The 18,381-nt window shown below is 38.7% G+C and overlaps 1 protein-coding gene across 6 annotated transcripts in view; it reads left to right on the top strand.

Annotated features, from left to right (window-relative positions):
• The first annotated feature begins 521 nt into the window (after positions 1–521).
• AP3B1 (adaptor related protein complex 3 subunit beta 1) overlaps positions 522–18,381 on the top strand; it is a 234,808-nt gene continuing 216,948 nt past the window's right edge. For 5 of the 6 annotated variants that reach the window (XR_014058467.1, XM_081505951.1, XM_081505949.1 and 2 more), the window contains exon 1: positions 522–788. Coding sequence is in view for 4 of the 6 variants with exons in the window: in XM_081505951.1 (XP_081362077.1) it covers positions 661–788 (128 nt within the window). In the remaining 2 variants the exon portion in view is untranslated. Of the gene's footprint in view, positions 789–1,649; positions 1,698–18,381 lie in introns of all 6 variants that reach the window. The other variant, XM_081505950.1, reaches the window with a different exon arrangement.

Here is an 18,381-nt window from a genome sequence, read left to right as displayed (position 1 = left end):
AGCTACAATGATCCCATCTTGGTGGTGGCAGATCCCAGAAAGACAGGGTTTTAGAAATTTCCTTAAAACGCAGAACTCTTCATAAAGATTGCCTGGGGCAGATGTAACAGCAAGACTAAGCAGGCTGGAGGGAAAGCATTAGAAACCAGCCTAAACAGGAAAAGCAATCCTGATAAGTTTAGCAAAATTGACCTGGTGTGTTAAATGGTGTTTCAGGAGAAATCTGAAAGCTTCTGGCTTACAATAGGAATCCAAAAAAGAGGTGTCCGGGTCCGGGGAATCTCCTACGGGACCAAAATGGATATGTGGGTATCTGTCTCCAAAAAAAAAACCTCTAAAAAGAGCTTAGTCCCTAGCACGCTGAGGGCCTGCCTAGCGCAGAGGCTGGGTTCGAACCGCTCGGCTACCTCAAAAGCCTGGAGGCGGGAGCTCCAGTCAGGCCCCGGAATGGCCGGGGGTGGGGGTGGGCTCTGGCTGCCCGCACACTGGGCATGCGCAGGGGGTGGCCCGCCGGGTCGGCTGTGCGAGCGGTGACGAGTCCGGAAGCGCCTGCGCGCGCCCCTCTGCACGAGAACTAGTTTTGTTTCCAGTCGCTGGGACCGGAGCCCGTCAGAGAGAACCCCGGGAAGGACCAGCTCGACACCCGGCAACCCCGCAGCGATGTCCAGCAACAGCTTCGCTTACAATGAGCAGTCGGGAGGAGGGGAGGCGACGGAGCTGGGTCAGGAGGCGACCTCAGCCATTTCCCCCTCCGGCGCTTTCGGCCTCTTTAGCAGCGATATGAAGAAGTGAGGAGAAAGGTTTGGGGTGTGGGGACGGGACTGAAGGGCTGGGGCTCCCGGGACAGGGGCGGGGTCGCCCTGAGACCGTCCGGGAGCGGAGCGGGCGGTTCCTGCCGCGGTATCACTTGGGAGTGGTGGGAGTTGTTGGGAGTTTGGGTTGAGTGTGTGGAGGGGATCTCCAGGAGTTTTTCAGACTTTAGTGAAAAAGAACCATTGGGACCGCTTAGGTGCCACCCCCAAAGACCCCGATTGAGTTGGTCTGGGGCCCAAGAGTCTGAATTTTGAATAAACACTTCAAGCTAGTTTTAACGTTTGCTCGATGACACCTGGAGAAATTCTCTCGCTAGGGTGGAAGGATTCACGTTTGGGGAGCTGAGAGGGAAAGTTAGATTGTGTCTTATGGGAAACTGTTCTGTGACCCTTGAGTGTAGAAGCAAGGAGGTGTTTTAGGCGCTTTGTGAATGAACAAGCTGGTTTATTCAGACACCAGTGTTTCCGGAAAATGTCTTTTGCATAACAGACCAAAAAAGAAAAAACAAAACCCTCTACCAAAAGTAAAAGACAACCCTCAAACCAAAAAACAAAGCTCGGAAACACAGTAATAAGTGTATGAGGAGAGAATATTTAGAGTGTGGGCAAGTGGTAAAATTTAGCAAATAATGTGGATTTTAAAAATGAACACTAAACAATGTATACGTGTTTTTTTTTAAGTTATTACGAGTATTTTAAGTACCACCGAAAAAGGGAAAGATTTGTGTGTGTGTGTGTGTGGTGGGGGAGAGGGAGTGGTTTTAAACTTACAGAATTCTGGTAACTTTGCATTTTTTGTAATCATTTTTACATTTTTTCTTATTTTTGATCTCTCAGTTCTCACTGAACATAATAGGCTGACACTAGATTTATGCTGAACTTAAGGTAAAGTAGCTATGCTGGTGGCTTTGCGGTGTCAGAAAGATAAATTAAAATTTTATTTTATTTAATTAAATAATTTATTTGATTAAAATTTAATTTAATTAATTTTAAAAGGCATTCTGGAAATTGCTAGTAGTTGAAGTTGAGATTTTACATTTTGACTGTATTAAGCTAGCTGAAATCTGTGTGGAGTGTGTGGAATAGAGTTTTTTGTTTATTTTCTTATTCTCAGGTTAGCAAAGTTTATAAGTAATGTAACTTCAATAATTTTTCATTTTTCCTTCTGTGCATTTAGATGATGGATTATTCCAACAAGAAGCTTGTTGCAACTCTACTGTTCTATTAGCAGATATTTCAACTGTTAAATTAATGTTTAAGTCTGTAGAGTCTGTTTTGCATGTGATATGCTTATAAGTGATTTACTTTTATGGACTGTGAACTTCTAAGATGTTTTCCCCTTAGAGCCTTTCATTTCCTATTTTGTCAGATTTGGGTCTGATTTTGTTAAAAATGTGTGGCTTTGACTGTGACCAGTGTTACTGAGGTGACTGAGCATGTTGGAGTTGAAATAAAAATGGCTGACTGTGAGTGCTTGTGCACACTGCTTTACATTGATTATCTCACGTGGTCCTCCTGACAAGTGTCTGGCTGAGTGAGTGTGACTTACGGGAAACTATTCTGTGACTCTCAGGTGCCACAGAGGATATAAGAGCAACCCAAAGATACTTCTTTGATTCCACTTTGCAGATGAGGAAATTCGTGCACAAGTGGTTAATTTGCCTAAAATAGCAGAACTAAAACACTGCCCTGCCTGAGTTTGAACTCAGACAATCTCATATCAGAGCCCATTCTCTTGAGCGTTTGGATATACTACTTGACGAAGTTTATTGTACCTTGGTCTTCCCTTGTATTGCAGTTGGTAAAGAATCGGCCTGCAATGCAGGAGACCCCGGTTCAATTCCTAGGCAGGGAAGATCCGCTGGAGAAGGAAATAATTGTACCTTATTAGAGAATGCATCAGAGAAGGCAATGGCAACCCACTCCACTACTGTTGCCTGGAAAATCCCATGGACAGGGGAACCTTTTGGGCTGCTGTCTATGGGGTCGCACAGAGTCGGACACGACTGAAGCGACTTAGCAGCAGCAGCAGCAGAGAATGCGTACAAATCATTAGAAGTTTAAAACTTTAGTAGTGGTAGACAGTGTATGACCTTGAGGCTTTCAGGAATTAGAAACATTTTGGCCATTGAATTGCAAACCAGTAGGGTTGTACAGAAACAGGGACCTGTGTCCTGGAAGTGGTCACTTAACCTCTCTTGAGCTTACATTCTCTCATTTATAAAAATGTGATATTTCTTGCCTTTTTAAAAAACTCAAATGACAAAATCGATGTAAAAAACTTAAAGCTTACCCTGATCCTGTACTCTGATTTTTTTTATCAAAGTATAATTGACATCGATATGTTAATTTCAGGGTACAACATAGTGTTCATAGGTTTTTTATATATTAAGAAATTATCACCACAGCAAGTCTGGTTAACATTTGTCACCATACTTACAGTTTGGTTTTTTTTTTCTCCCCGCTCAGATGAGGACTTTAAAGATTCACTTTTAGCAACTTTCAAATATGCAGTACAGTATTATTAACTGTAGTTATCATGCTGTACATTATATCCCCCTGGCTTATTTATTTTATAGCTGGAACTTTGTGCCTTGGACTGGCTTCACCCATTTCTCCCACACCCTCTGGTCTCATTTTTGATGATTTACTTTAAATGATTTTGAATTTGCAAAAAAGTTGCAAGAATAATACAGAGAACTACTCTTGATGCAGGCACAGTTTTTAAAAAATTACTACATTGCTTTATTTCTCTTTCTTTCTCCATCCACACACGGACATACACACATTCGTATTATTCTCTCTTCTGACCCGTTGGAGAGTAGGTTGTATACACCATATCCCTTTATCCTCATACCTTAGCATGTATTTTTTAAGAACAAGGATATTCTCATTCACAACTGCAGCACTGTTACAGTTAGGAAGTTTATCATTAGTACAATTTACAATCTATAATCCTGTGTTGTCATTTGTCCCAATAAATAATTTTAATTTTTTTAGCATTTTTTTCTCTAGTGTAGAATCCAGTCCAGTATTATGTATTTTACTTAGTTCTCATATCTCTTTAATCTCCTTTAATCTGGAATAGTTATTTAGCCTTTGTCTTTCACTGCCTTGATATTTTTGAAGAATACAAGCCAATTACTTTATAGCATGTTAATCAGTTTCCTCACATTTTGATTCATGTTAAATATCCAGGCTACAATATTACCTTCTTAGACTTTCGTGTCAGGAGACATAGGGTGCCCATCTTTATGATGTTAATTTTCCCAGTTATAGGATTTTTTTCTAGTTACCTATGGGGGGACACTTTGAGATCATACAGGTGTTCTGCTCTTCATTAGATTCACCATCCCCTGTACTTAGCCACCGTGTATGAATCTCCTGAACCAGTCTTTACCACAGTGTCTGCAGTGATGATGTTTTTACTGGAGGATAATTGCTTTACAGTTTTGAGGTGGTCTCTGCCACACATTAGCACGAGTCAGTCATAATTGTGTGTGTGTGTGTGTGTGTGTGTGTATATTCCCTCCCTCTGGAGCCTCCCCCTCAACCCCTAGTTCTACCCCTCTAGGTCATCACAGAGCACCAGGCTGGGCTCCCTGTGTTATACAGCAGCTTCCTGATAGTTAACCTATTTTACACATGATAGTATATATATATGTCAATGCTACTTTCTCAGTTTCTCCTAGCCTCTCTTTCCCGCAGTGTCCAGAAGTCCGTTCTCTGCCTCTGTGTCTCCATGACTTCTCTGTAAATAGGTTCACTGTTTTCCTAGATTCCATATATATGTGTTGAAAGAAAAGTGAAGGTTTTAGTCGCTCAGTCATATCCGACTCTTTGCAACCCCGTGGACTGTTGTAGTCTGCCAGACTCCTCTATCCAAGGGATTTTCCAGACAAGAATACTGGAGTGGGTTGCCATTCCTTTCTCAAGGGGATCTTCCTGATCCAAGGACTGAACCCAGGTCTCCTGCATTGCAGGCAGATTCTTTACCGACTGAGCCACTAGATGTTAATATGTGATGTTTGTTTTACTCTTTTTGACTTACTTCATTCACTATAACAGATTCTAGGTTCATCCACCTCACTACAGCTGACTCAAATTTGTTTCTTTTTATGGCTGAATAATATTCCTATATATAAATATAATATACACACACATTCTTCTCTGTATCTATCTCTCTCTCTATATATATATAATACACACACACACACACACACACACACACAACTTCTATATTGACATCTAGGTTGCTTCCATGTCCTGGCTATGGTAAACAGTGCTGCAGTGAACATTGGGGTACGTGTGCCTTTTAGTATTGTGGTATTCTCAGGGTATATGCCCACTAGTGGGATTGCTGGGTCATATGGTAGTTTTATTCCTAGTTTGTTAAGGAGTCCATGCTGTTCTGCATAGTGGCTGTACCAGTTTACATTCCTGCCAGCAGTGCAGTAGAGTCCCCTTTTCTCCACATTCTCTCCAGCATTTATTATTTGTAGTTTTCTTTTTTATGATGGCTATTCTGATTGGTGTGAGGTGTTTTCTTTTGTCTTGAACGCTTATTTTAACCAGTTTGGCTGTGTGCGTATAATTTAAAATAGTAATTATTAATAATTTGTTTTTGGATTAACCATTTAATTAGAAATTAATTTCTAGAAACAGACAATACTAATTAGTTTTTCTTAACAGTGGTAAAACTACTAAATTTCTGAATCTCTCTCTTTTTTTTTTTTTTTTGAGAGCATCACAGTGTATTAGAGCATTGGACCTATAGTGAAAAGACCTGGATTTAAGTTGATGTTTTCTGCTTATAAAATGTTTCTTTGTTCAAGTTGCTTGATCTCTTCAAACTTCAGTGCCTTTATTTCTAGGGAGAGTATGATAATTCTTGCCTATTTTGTGAGTTTTTCACAAGATGGTATAGTTGAAATGACTTCTGAACTAGAATTACAACTAACACTATTTGGAAAAGTTGTTGAAAGCTTCACTGAGGTGGTAATATATTAGGTCATAAAGCCTGAGAAGATTTTTGCCAGGTGGAGAACAGGGGGAGTTCTTCAGGCAAAGTATATAGAAACCAGGAGAGCTGCAAAAGAAAATGCATGTTTAGATGAAATACAGATTCAAGCATCAGCATTTAGAATTGAGGGTAGTAATTAAATATGGGAATGGATGAAATCATCCAGGGAGAACTTTTCTTTTTAGGAGAAGCGGCAGTTTAGACAAAACTGTAGGGAGCATCAGCATTTAAGGTATGAATGAATGAACAACTAGGGAAGGAGACAGTGCTCAGAGGGCTAGGAAACCAGAGGAAAGTTTAAAAACGCAAGCTGAGAGGAGGGAGGAAGTGGTTATGTTAGGAGTTGCTGAAAGAAGGCAGATGGAATGAAGGCTGAAAAGTGGCCATTGGATTTAACAATTAAAAGGTAACCAAGGTAGCATTTTTTCAGTCCTTGCTGAAATTGGGGTGGTCTTTTCATTTGTTAGATTTGCAGAGCTGATTTAGCCCCAAAGGACTGCATGCTTTTCTGTTGTCTTACTATATTGTGTAGTACGATGTAATCAATACATCAGTGCTTTTGCATTGCAAATGATAAAGCCTAGCTTACTTTTTTAACTTAAATTTTATTCATTGTCAGCTTTATATTATCCATGAAAATTACGTTACATATAACTCTTAAACCTTTAATATCAGTGTTTCTCAGTGGAGGCCACTAGGAATTTTACATGGGTCTCTGGTGTGTGTACATTATGGTAGGGTACAGTCCAAAGGGTCACAAAGAGTTGGATGTGGCTGAGTGACTGGGAACAGAACAGGTAACAGCACATCTAGCTCTATCCACACTGCTTTTTCTCACTTTCAAGGGGCATATAGAAATGTATCTGAATGAGAATAACCTGTTTATAGGGATGTTCTCAAGTTAACTTTATTGAAAGTAAAGATGAACCAGTCCTATCGACCAAGAAAATGCAGAGGGCTACAAATAAAATAATTTATTTGGGGTCTTAAGAATTGCAGTTTGAGATTGTACAGTGGGAAAGAGCCCAGGGTCTTATAAAGATGACGACCACAAGGTCGTCATTATCTGGCAAGAACCATGGTTGACCACGATGCAAGGAAGTGTTTGCTGTTAATGAATAGGCTGTCACGAGTTACTTTAGAGCAAGGGTTGGATAAATACTTTGAGGTTCTGGAACATAGGGTACATATTCTGGATACCTCCGTTAAGATAGTAAGTGGTCGAAGTTCAGATTCCATCTGGGCTGTTGTCCTTAAGTCATACTTCATCAGTGGCTTCCAGCTCTGTTTTAGAGAGCTCTCCAGCCACTGCTGACTTTGTTTTATTTTCCTTTTACTGCCCCAGATGTCAGTGCCTTGTTGATAGTAACACACTGTTTTGTTTATTTTTGTTTTTATATTTCTTCCAGTTTTGTTGAGATATGATTGATACACAGCACTGTATGAGTTTAAGGTATACAACATAATGATTTGACTTACATACATCATGAAATTATTACCACAGTAAATTTAATGAACATCATCATCTCATATAAATGTAACATTAAAGAAATAGAAAGTAATTTTTTCCTTTGTGATGAGAACTCTTAGGATTTACTTAACAGTTTTCACTTATAAAGTATAGCAGTGTTAGTTATATTATCATGTTGTATAGTACATTCCCAGTTGTGAGATAAAGTACTTATAACTGGAAGTGTACCTTTTGACTGTGTTTATCCAATTCCCCCACTCCCCAATCTCCCTACTTCTAGTAACCACAAATCTGATCTCTTTTTCTGTAGGTTTGTATGTTTGGTTTTGGTGAATAATTGACCTGTCACATGCTACGTTAGTTCTTGGTACACAGCACAGTGGTTCAATATTTCTATACATTTCCAAATGATCACTATGATAAGTCTAGCTGGTATCTCTTGCCATACAGAGATGCTTCATATTTATTGACTGTATTCTCCAGATTGTACATTTCATTACCCGTGACTCATTTATTTTGTAACTGAATTTTGTACACCGAATCCCTTTTCCCCCAAAACCATCTGTTTGGTCTTTGTATCTGTGATTCTATTTCTGTTCAGTTATGTTTGTTCATTTGTTTTTCTCGATTCCATGTATATATTTCCCTATCTGACTTGTTGCCCTTAGCATAATACCCTTTGGTCATTACATGTTGTAGAAATGGCAAGATTTCATTCTTTTTTATGGGTGAATAATTCAAGCTGGTTTTAGAAAAGGCAGAGGAACCGGAGATCAAATTGCCAATATCCACTGGATCATCGAAAAAGCAAGAGAGTTCCAGAAAAACATCTATTTCTGCTTTATTGACTATGCCAAAGCCTTTGACTGTGTGGATCACAATAAACTGTGGAAAATTCTGAAAGAGATGGGAATACCAGACCATCTGACCTATCTCTTGAGAAACCTGTATGCAGGTCAGGAAGCAACAGTTAGAACTGGACATGGAACAACAGACTGGTTCCAAATAGGAAAAGGAGTATGTCAAGGCTCTATATTGTCACCCTGCTTATTTAACTTATATGCAGAGTACATCATGAGAAACGCTGGGCTGGAAGAAGCACAAGCTGGAATGAAGATTGCCGGGAGAAATATCAATAACCTCAGATATGCAGATGACACCAAACTTATGGCAGAAAGCAAAGAACTAAAGAGCCTCTTGATGAATAGGAAAAGGAGTATGTCAAGGCTCTATATTGTCACCCTGCTTATTTAGCTTCTGTGCAGAGTACATCATGAGAAACACTGGGCTGGAAGAAGCACAAGCTGGAATGAAGATTGCCGGGAGAAATATCAATAACCTCAGATATGCAGATGACACCAAACTTATGGCAGAAAGCAAAGAACTAAAGAGCCTCTTGATGAAAGTGAAAGAGGAGAGTGAAAAAGTTGGCTTAAGGCTCAACATTCAGAAAACTAAGATCATGGCATCTGGTCCCATCACTTCATGGGAAATAGATGGAGAAACACTGGAAACAGTGTCAAACTTTATTTTTTTGGGCTCCAAAATCACCGCAGATGGTGATTGCAGCCATGAAATTAAAAGACGCTTACTCCTTGGAAGGAAGGTTATGGCCAACCTAGATAGCATATTTAAAAGCAGAGACATTACTTTGCCAACAAAAGTCCGTCTAGTCAAGGCTATGGTTTTTCCAGTGGTCATGTATGGATGTGAGAGTTGGACGGTGAAGAAAGCTGAGCACCGAAGAATTGATGCTTTTGAACTGTGGTGTTGGAGAAGACTCTTGAGAGTCCCTTGGACTGCAAGGAGATCCAATCAATCCATCCAAAAGGAGATCAGTCCTGGGTGTTCATTGGAAGGACTGATGTTGAAGCTGAAACTCCAATACTTTGGCCACCTGATGCGAAGAGTTGACTCATTGGAAAAGACCCTAATGCTGGGAAGGATTGGGGGCAGGAGGAGAAGGGGACGACAGAGGATGAGATGGTTGAATGGCATCACCGACTCGATGGACATGGGTTTGGGTAAACTCCGGGAGTTGGTGATGGACAGGGAGGCCTGGCGTGCTGCGATTCACGGGGTCGCGAGTAGTTGGACACGACTGAGCGACTGAACTGAACTGAACTGAACTGAATATCCCACTGTGTTTTGTGTGTTGTCTGTATATATATACCATGTATTCTCTGGCCATTCATCTTTCAGTGGACACTTAGATTGCTTTCATATCTAGCCTATTTAAATAATGCTGCAGTGAACTTATGGTGCATATATCTTTTCAAATTCCTGTTTTTGTTTTCTTTGAATAAATACCCAGGAGTGGAATTGCTAAATCATATGATAGCTGCTTTCGATTTTTTGAGGAACCTCCATACCCTTAATGGCTGCAGCGATTTGCAGTCCCATCAACAGTGTACAATAGTCCCTTTTTTCCCCTTTGCCATTTTTTAATTGAGTTGTTTGGTTTTTCTGATACTGAATTGTTGAGCTGTTTATATATTTTGGGCATTAATCCCTTGTCATTAATATCATTTGCAGATATTTTCTTCCATTCCATAGGTTGTCTCTTTCTTTTGTTGATCGTTTCCTTTGCTGTGCAAACACTTTTAATTAAATCCAGTTATTTATTTTTGCTTTTATCTCTTTTGTCTTAGGAGACAGGTCCAAAAATATAGTTATGATTTATGTCATTATTTGGCCTCTGTCTTTTTCTAGACGTTTTAGGGTTTCAGGTCTTACATCTAGGTCTTTAATCCATTTTGAGTTTATTTTTATATATGCTGTGAGATAATGTTCTAACCTCAACTTTTACGTGTAGCTTGTCGAAGAGACTGTCTTTTCTATGTTGTACCTTAAACTCTTGGTTGATGTCGGCCTGTAGGTAGGGGAACCAGGCCCAGGGTGTCCTGGAGCTGGTGACAGACTGCTGGTGAGTGGCCTGGTCCTACGAGCTGGCTGTAGGGCCTTGTTTGTCCCAGATCTGGTGCCCCACCTCTGGTGGATGAGGCTGGGCCCAGGACAGGTGCTAGCCTGCTGGCAGGTGGGGAGGGTGGGATCGACGGGCTGCTGGACCCAGGGCTCTTGCTCACGCCTTGGTGAGTGGGCTGCTTCCTGAGCCTTCTTGTAAACAGGGCGGGTCCTGGGGTAGCTGAGGGCTTGGGGGGGTTCTATGGCAGCTGGCCCGTCGGTGGGCAGGACTGGGTCCCCCCAGCTACTCCTTGGTCTAGAGTGTTCCAGGACTGGTGCCTGTGGGCTGGTTCCTGACACTAGTAAACTAGAAGAGAATTCCTAAATAATAGTTGCCAGCATCAGTATCCTTGTGAAATGAGCTCCCCCAAGCGGCTGCCACCAGCGTCTGTGTCTCCAGGATACTTCCCAGTTGTCTCTTGCCTCTTTGGGAGTCTTTCCAAGACCAGCAAGTTGGTCTGACTTAGGTTCCTCTCAGAATACTGCTTCTGCCTTGCAACCTGGAGCATGTGAGATTTTGTATGTGTGCTACTAAGAGTAGTATGTGTGCGTGGCACGCGTGCTCAGTCATGTCCGATTCCTGACTCTTTGCGACCCCATGAACTGTAGCCCACCAGGCTCCTCCAGCCATGGGATTTTCCAGGCAAGAATACTGGAGTGGGTTGCCATTTCCTTCTCCAGGGGATGTTCCAGACCCAGGGATCGAACTCCCATCTCCTGCATTGCAGGCAGACTCTTGACAGTCTGAGCCACCAGGGAATCCCTTAATTAGATAGTGTAGTTTATGTGAAGATGCCCAGCAAAGTGTTTGGCTCATAATTTTGCATAATAAATATTTTAGATCTTTTACTTAATGACTGATCATTGAATGATTCAGATTCTACTATATTTACTGTCTTTTTAGCCAGTGTAGTTAAAAAATAAACACAACCATATTCTGTGGACCTTATACAGAAGGAAAAACGTAACCTGCTATCCCTATTAATGTATTATTGCATCACTGTGAAGGCCCCAATCAGCCATTTTCTTTATGTCATTGCTTGAGGTTTTGTTGTGATTAGGATTAATTGACTTAGAATTGTCACGTAGGTGTTGAATGAATTTTATAATCAAGATTTTGAAGTCTATACCATTCTTCAGATAGCATTTTTATTTGCAAATGTGGGGTTATGCCATAAGTATAATTAATTCTTCTGTGTTTTCAGCAGATAAGATTTTTATCTTACCTTTAAGAGTATTTGGTGAGATAAGGCTAATGTGAACTCATACGAATAGTACAAATATATAGTGTTAAATTGTGTGGTAATTCTCATTATAATATTCGTATTATAAGCCTTTATGTATTTTTTCTGAATGAATAGTGCATTTTAATGTGACCTTGGCCCACTGAGTTGGTTTTTTTTTAACTTTTTATTTTGTATTAGGGTATAGTTGATTAACAGGGCTTCCCTGATAGCTCAGTTGGTAAAGAATCCACCTGCAATGCAGGAGATCCCACTTCAATTCCTGGGTCAGGAACATCTGCTAGAGCAGAGATAGGCTACCCATTCCAATATTCTGGCCTGGAGAATTCCATGGACTGTATAGTCCATGGGGTCACAAAGAATTGGACACACTGAGCGACTTTCACTTTCATAGCAGATTAACAAACAATGTGATAATTTCAGGTGACCAGCAAAGGGACTCAGCCGTATATATACATGTGTCTATAAGCTTTTATTTTTGTAAACAGTGATTTACTGAAGAAAATGGACATGCTGGAATTTTGAAACATCAAACACATTTTAGTTTGAGATGCTGAAAATGTTCGAGCTCTGAGTTGTTAGCATATTATGAAGAGGCACAGGCTCTTCATTGTGAATTACTTTCTCTTGTGTTTAGGAATTCGGTGTTGCTGGAATGAAAATATACTCTGTTAATGATTTCCATAGTATATTTTTGTCCTTGTCATCATCTTTGATTTCTGAAGATTTAATTCCTTTGAGTTCTGATAACTCCAGTTTTGGTAACTGCTCATCTTGTTAATTCTGCTTAGCTTGTTGGAATTTATGGCCACTTTATCTAGTTATGGCGATGTTAACACCATAGTTGCCATGCTGTATATGTAAATTGGGCTCTAATGTTTTTATTTACAAGGAACATATGAAATATAAGGCAGTTTCAGTGCTTTATTTTATTTTGGCCGCACCGCGTGGCTGGTGGGATATCAGTTCCCTGCCCAGGGATTGAGTCCTGGCCATGACGGTGAAAGCAGAGTCCTAACTACTGGACCACTAGGAAACTCCCAATTTCAGTGTTTTTATTGATCTTTTATGAAGTAAATGTCATTTGTTCCAAGATGGCTGTTAACAAAAGAAGAAGCTATATAATGATATCTGCAGTACATTCCTAGGTAGATGAATTTGTTGTTTTTGTCTTCACGTAAGTAAGACTGTTAGTTCTACAAAGGGCTTGCTATCCAGGTTAAGGATTGTCACTTTTAGTGGTGCAGTAGGGTTCCTATAATTTAATTCTTGAAATGTTCTTCAAATCAAATAAGATTTTACCACATTGAACAAAAAAAGTGATGAAATACTGCAGAGCTTTGCTTTGCAACAGATTATAACAGTGTTCTGTTTTATTTGCTTAGTTTGCATTTCTTCTTGGAGATTCAATTCTGACTTTTACAGTTAATCTTAAATACTCAACCAAGAAAATATAGATATAGAATATGTTATTTTAAGATCACTGATTTTGTGAAATGCAAGGAGAAAATCTAGACTATTTAAAATCAAGCCTTACTATTAAATCCCAGGATGTGAGATATTATTTCTAAAAATATTTAGAATTTGAGGTAACATTGCTAGAACTGAATGAGTAAAACTGAAAAGATCAGACAGATGGTGGGTTGAAATGTTCTTTTTTTACTGCAGAAAAGTTACAAATGCTCATGGAATGACAAATGTTTTATTGTGAAATAATTTGACAGTATTGCATTTGTGAATATAAATGAACTACCGACAAAAACAAATTGCCTACAGTCCAAATTCAAAATTTAAAGTGAAGAGCCCAAAGTAGAATAATCAAGAAGAAAATGATTTTCCTATATTTCACATTATTGTGAATAACATTCTTTGGTTTATGTACTTAGGGAAGACTTATTTAACATGTCAGCTGGAAAGAGTTCATAGATCTACGAAAGTGAACAGTTTATAGTCAATGTCTGCTTATTGATGGGCTGATTACTTGTATTGCTGATAGAGACTGACCTAATTAGAAGGCCAGTGTCTTTAATATGGCATCTGAGTGAGGTGGCATGCCAGCTGGATAAGCGAGAGGCTTATGAATAAGGCTGGTCCCAGGATCATGGCTTGGCAGCGCTTTACTTTAGGAATAGGTTACTTAAAATTTCTTAAAGCCTAGGTTAAGGATGTAGTCATAAAGAATGAGGGGGAAATTTAGTACTGTGGAGGTGGAAAGGTAGGGGGAAGAGTAGAAGATTGGGGGCCAGATTGTGAAGGGCCTTGTAAGGACTTTGGATTTTACTCTTGAGTGTGAAGAGAAGCCATTGGAAGCGTTTGAGCAGAATGGGCATTTAGAAGTCAGTCAGTCATTATTAAGTGCCTATTGTGTGCCAGATGTATTTCTTTTTTCAAAGAGGTTATGGTTTGTAGGATACTTGAGACCTTTTTTTATTCATTTCTAGTGTTTCTTTCTATAACCTCAAAAATATAGAAGTAACTTATGGATTTAACAAATATGAGTGCCTTCTTATGCTTGGTACCCTTCTTAATGCTGGGGATTAATCAATCAGTGGACAAAATGCCTGCTTTCATGGAGGGTATTCCAATCTGAAGAAGATAAGCAATAAAATAAGTCGATATGTGGTCAGTCATTTGATAACAGGGAGCTCTGTAGAGAAAAATAAAGCAGGGAAAGAGGATAGAGAATTAAGATGGAGGTTGGGTTGAGTTTGAAATAGCAGGATGAAGAAAAGATGCTTGCGAATGCCGGAAGTAGGTGAGGGAGTGACTTGCAGATGTCTGGGGAGAAAGAAGTCTTCAGTCAGAGGAATTGTATGTGCTCAGGCTCTGAAGCAGAAGAATTTCTGACGTGGGAGCGTAGCAAAGAGGCCAGTATGTCTGCACAGAGTGAATGAAGGAAGAGGGGGGGTAGTAGATGAGATCAGAGAGATAAGGACCAGATTGTGCAGGGCTTTTTGTACATCCTTGTAAGGACTTGAATTTTACTCTGTGTGAGAAGGAAGCCATTGGAGGATTTTGAACTGAAGAGTGAGGTGACCCAACTTACGTTTTTAATATATCACTTTGTCTCCTGAACTAAGAATAGAACTGAACTGCAGATCTGAGGCAGGGAGACCAGCAAGGAGACCCTACAGTAACCCAGGCAAGAGGTGATGCTTCAGTCCGATAGTGGGGAGCAGTGGTTGGATTCTGGATATATTCTGAAAGTAGATCCAGTGAGATTTGCTGATGGTTTGGATGTGGTGTGTGAGAGAAAAAGATATCAAGGATGGACACAAGCTGTTTGCCTAAACAGCTGGAAGTTTGGGGTTGGTATCAACTGAAATGAAGAAGACTGTATATAGAGGAACTTTTTCAAGAGGGGAGATGTTCAGGAGCTTGACCACATTAAGTGTGAGACACCTATTAGGCATCCGAGTGGAGATACTAAATAGACAGTTGGATACATGAGTCGAGCTTAGGGAAGAGTTAGGCTAGAGACAGAAGTTTGGGAGCCATGAGATGATAGAAATGCTGTGGTCAATTAAAAGTAAGTCAGAGACATCCCTGGCAGCCTGGTGGGTAAGGCTTCACCTTCCAATGCAAGGGGTCCAAGTGTGATCCCTGCTGGGGGAGTCATGACCCCACATGGCTCGTGGCCAAAAAAACAGAACATAAGCCAGAAATAATATTGGGACAAATTCAGTAAAAACTTTAAAAGTGGTCCACATCAAAAAAAAAAATCTCAAAAAATAGTAAGTTAAAAATACACAGTTCTTAAATTTTCTGCCTCTCTGACAGTATCAACAGTTACAAAATAACAGATTGGATTTCCCAAGGTGATTGGATCCTTGAACATTTCTTTAAAAAGAAAATGTAGTTAAGTTCCTGGAAGTCAGAGATAGATTTTGTTTACACACACACACACACAGAGCCATCTTTCTTGGTACCTTATATAGTACTTAACAAATGATTTTGGATAATAGTGATTACAGATGATCCCCCCCCCCCTTTTTTTAGCATTTTTAGTATTTTAAAACTTTTCATTAATATGGTAAAAATTATAAAATTTTTCAGTATTATTTGGTCAATATCACATGTTTTATATTTCAAAAATTTAAAAATACATGTGGAAATAAATTAATCTTTTGAAAACTACAATACTTTTTTCCAACAGAATGCAGAATTTAAAATAAACATGTAAAGCTCAGTGATTTGCAGATTTTTTTTCCTGTCATATAGGAAATTGTAGGACTTTTTTCTGTTTCTAGGCCTACATGGCCTTCATCAGGAAATTTGACAGGGCTGTGTGAGTTTTTTTAAATTGTGATTAAAAAATATATAACATAAAATTTACCATCTTAGCCATTTGTAAGTATACAGTCTGTTAATGTTAAGTATACTCACATTGTTGTTCAACAGATCCCAGAACTGTTTCATTTTGTAACAGTGCCAAGTGATTTTTTTCAAAACTGAATTTTTTACTGAGATTTTCAAGTGCTTCAGGGACAAAGCTTATCTAAGGTAGAGATTGCATATTGGTTTCCTCAATTCCCTAAACAGAAGGCTAATCCAAACTTATCAGATGGAAAACTTACCTTCTGTGGCCTTGGAAAGTTGATTTTTTTCTTTTTAAGGATTTAAAAATTAATCGAGCTTTGAGTTGGCATATATTATGAACATAGTAGAAAGCTTATATTTATTTTACTGTAGTTTATGAATTTCTTGGAGGAAAATCTAATACTAATACTCATACTTGATGCACACACTGACTCTTTGGCACGTCTGTGTTTATGCCCATCTGCTCCTATGGCACCAGGCCCATTATTACAGTGGCATGCCAGTATCAGTGGGGCATGTGAGCCAACAAAGATGAATTGTTTGGATGGAACACACTATTCTGTAATACTAATTAATTTTGAGCTGATGAATCTACATGAGATAATGTTAACCAAATATAGTCAAAGTAATGTCAGTGAAAATAAAATTTATTTTGACTTAGAAGTGTATCACAGATGCTTTAGACTACTACTGAGAATAGTTAGAATTAGTGTTTATTATGGTTCCAGTGATCAATTTTCACAAAATTTTGAATTTAAGAGAAAAAAGAATGTAACAGTTTTCTTGTGGTCGATTATAAAAATTAGGGAAGTATTATGGCACCGTAGTATGGATTTTATACTTATTCAATAATTCTTCAAATGTTTTCCTAATATACTCAACTTTAGAAAGTCATAGCAATGTGGTAAATGGGAAGAATGTTGGATTTCAAAACAAGACTCAAGTGTAGTTCTTTGCCCTGCTGTTCCCTAATTCTGTGGTGGTATACTTGAAAATTATGTTTAGAATTTCTTACATGTGTAATTTTTTACTTGCATGTTGTCCTTATATTCTCTGAGCTTCAGTTTCTTTATTAATTAGTGAATAACTTCCTAGAGACTCTGTGATACTAAAATAAATAAATAATGTTTTAAGTTCTGGGAAACAATATCGCCTTCAGGTGACTAAATAAGTTAATTATATGTTATCAATTTAAGGCATGTTAGTAATAGAGAAAATGTATCACTTCCCCATTCCTGTACCCCCTGAGATAATCACAATGAAAAAGTTCTTGTGTATCCTTTTAGAAAAAAATTTGTAAACCAAATGATCATATATATGTATAATATTACCAAATGATAATATATAATAACGACTGAATCTTTATAATTGTTAGTGCATTACATCTTCTCCCCCATATTTATTGGTTTATTTTCTCAATGAAATACCTTATATATCCTTTGTCCATTTCCCTGTTGGATCCGCTCTTATTGATTAGTTAAGGGAAATTAGCTTTTGTATTCTAAGGAAATTAGCTCTTTTATGAGTTAAATTCCAAATTCATTTTATTTGGTTTTTGACTTAGTTTATGTCACTTGTTCTTAGTGCAAAAATTTTAAAACTTTCTGTGTTTATATTTATCAAACTTAAATGACTTTTGAGACTCCATGAGTCTGTTTAATCTTTTATTGAAAGTGGCAACTTCGGTTTATGGTGCTGTTAAACAGAAAAAATAATTTTACCTTGTTCCTAAATAGCTGAATGGCTCTGTGATATTTCCTTTAAAACTTTAAGAATGAATAGTCACATTCTAGAAAGTCTTCCTTATATCTTGAGCAAAAGTAAAATCTACTTCCTGCTGCCTGCCAACAAAGTAGTAGCTGAGGGCTTTGGTAAAGGGTTTGGCAAATATGGAGACTTTCTGTAATGTATATATGACATCATGGTTTTTAAAACATGCACACGTAGAATGTATACATGGAAGATGTATGCTTAGTTTTTAACTTTTACTGGGGTCGTGGACCATTTTGAGAATCCAGTGAAACCTTAGAGTTTTCCTGTATTCCTCTGAGGAACATGGTTAGCATATAGCTTCTGTTCATTTATTCTTTCAACTAATATTTATTGTGTGTTTAGTGTATTTAAGAAAACAATCATTGTGTACATTTATAGACCCTTTGTAGACCTTCTTTTGGTCTTTATCATCTGTGTTTATTTCTGCTATGTATCTTTCCAAAATTCCTGTGGTTGGCTCCTTGTCTTTTGAGATCTCAGATTAATTGATCACTTCTACCTATAGAGATCTTTTGTGATTGCCCAGTCTTACTTTTGTATTACCCTATTTTAATTATTAGAATAGTACTTATTCTGTTTATATTTATGTTTCCCTTCCCTTTCCCTCTCTCTTTCCCTCCCTCCCTCCCTCTTCTGTCATTTCTGTCATTCCCCCTCACCCCTGCATTCTCACTTAAAATGCTGCTACTGCTAAGTCACGTCAGTTGTGTCCGACTCTGTGTGACCCCATAGACGGCAGCCCACCAAGCTCCCGTCCTTGGGATTCTCCAGGCA

This window comes from Giraffa tippelskirchi, chromosome 7, assembly GCF_054371585.1.
Source record: "Giraffa tippelskirchi isolate mGirTip1 chromosome 7, T2T-mGirTip1v1.2.pri, whole genome shotgun sequence".
In the NCBI taxonomy this organism is placed as follows: domain Eukaryota; kingdom Metazoa; phylum Chordata; class Mammalia; order Artiodactyla; family Giraffidae; genus Giraffa; species Giraffa tippelskirchi.
The sequence above is the reverse complement of the archived record's forward strand: the minus strand, read 5'-3'. Positions and strand labels throughout refer to the sequence as shown.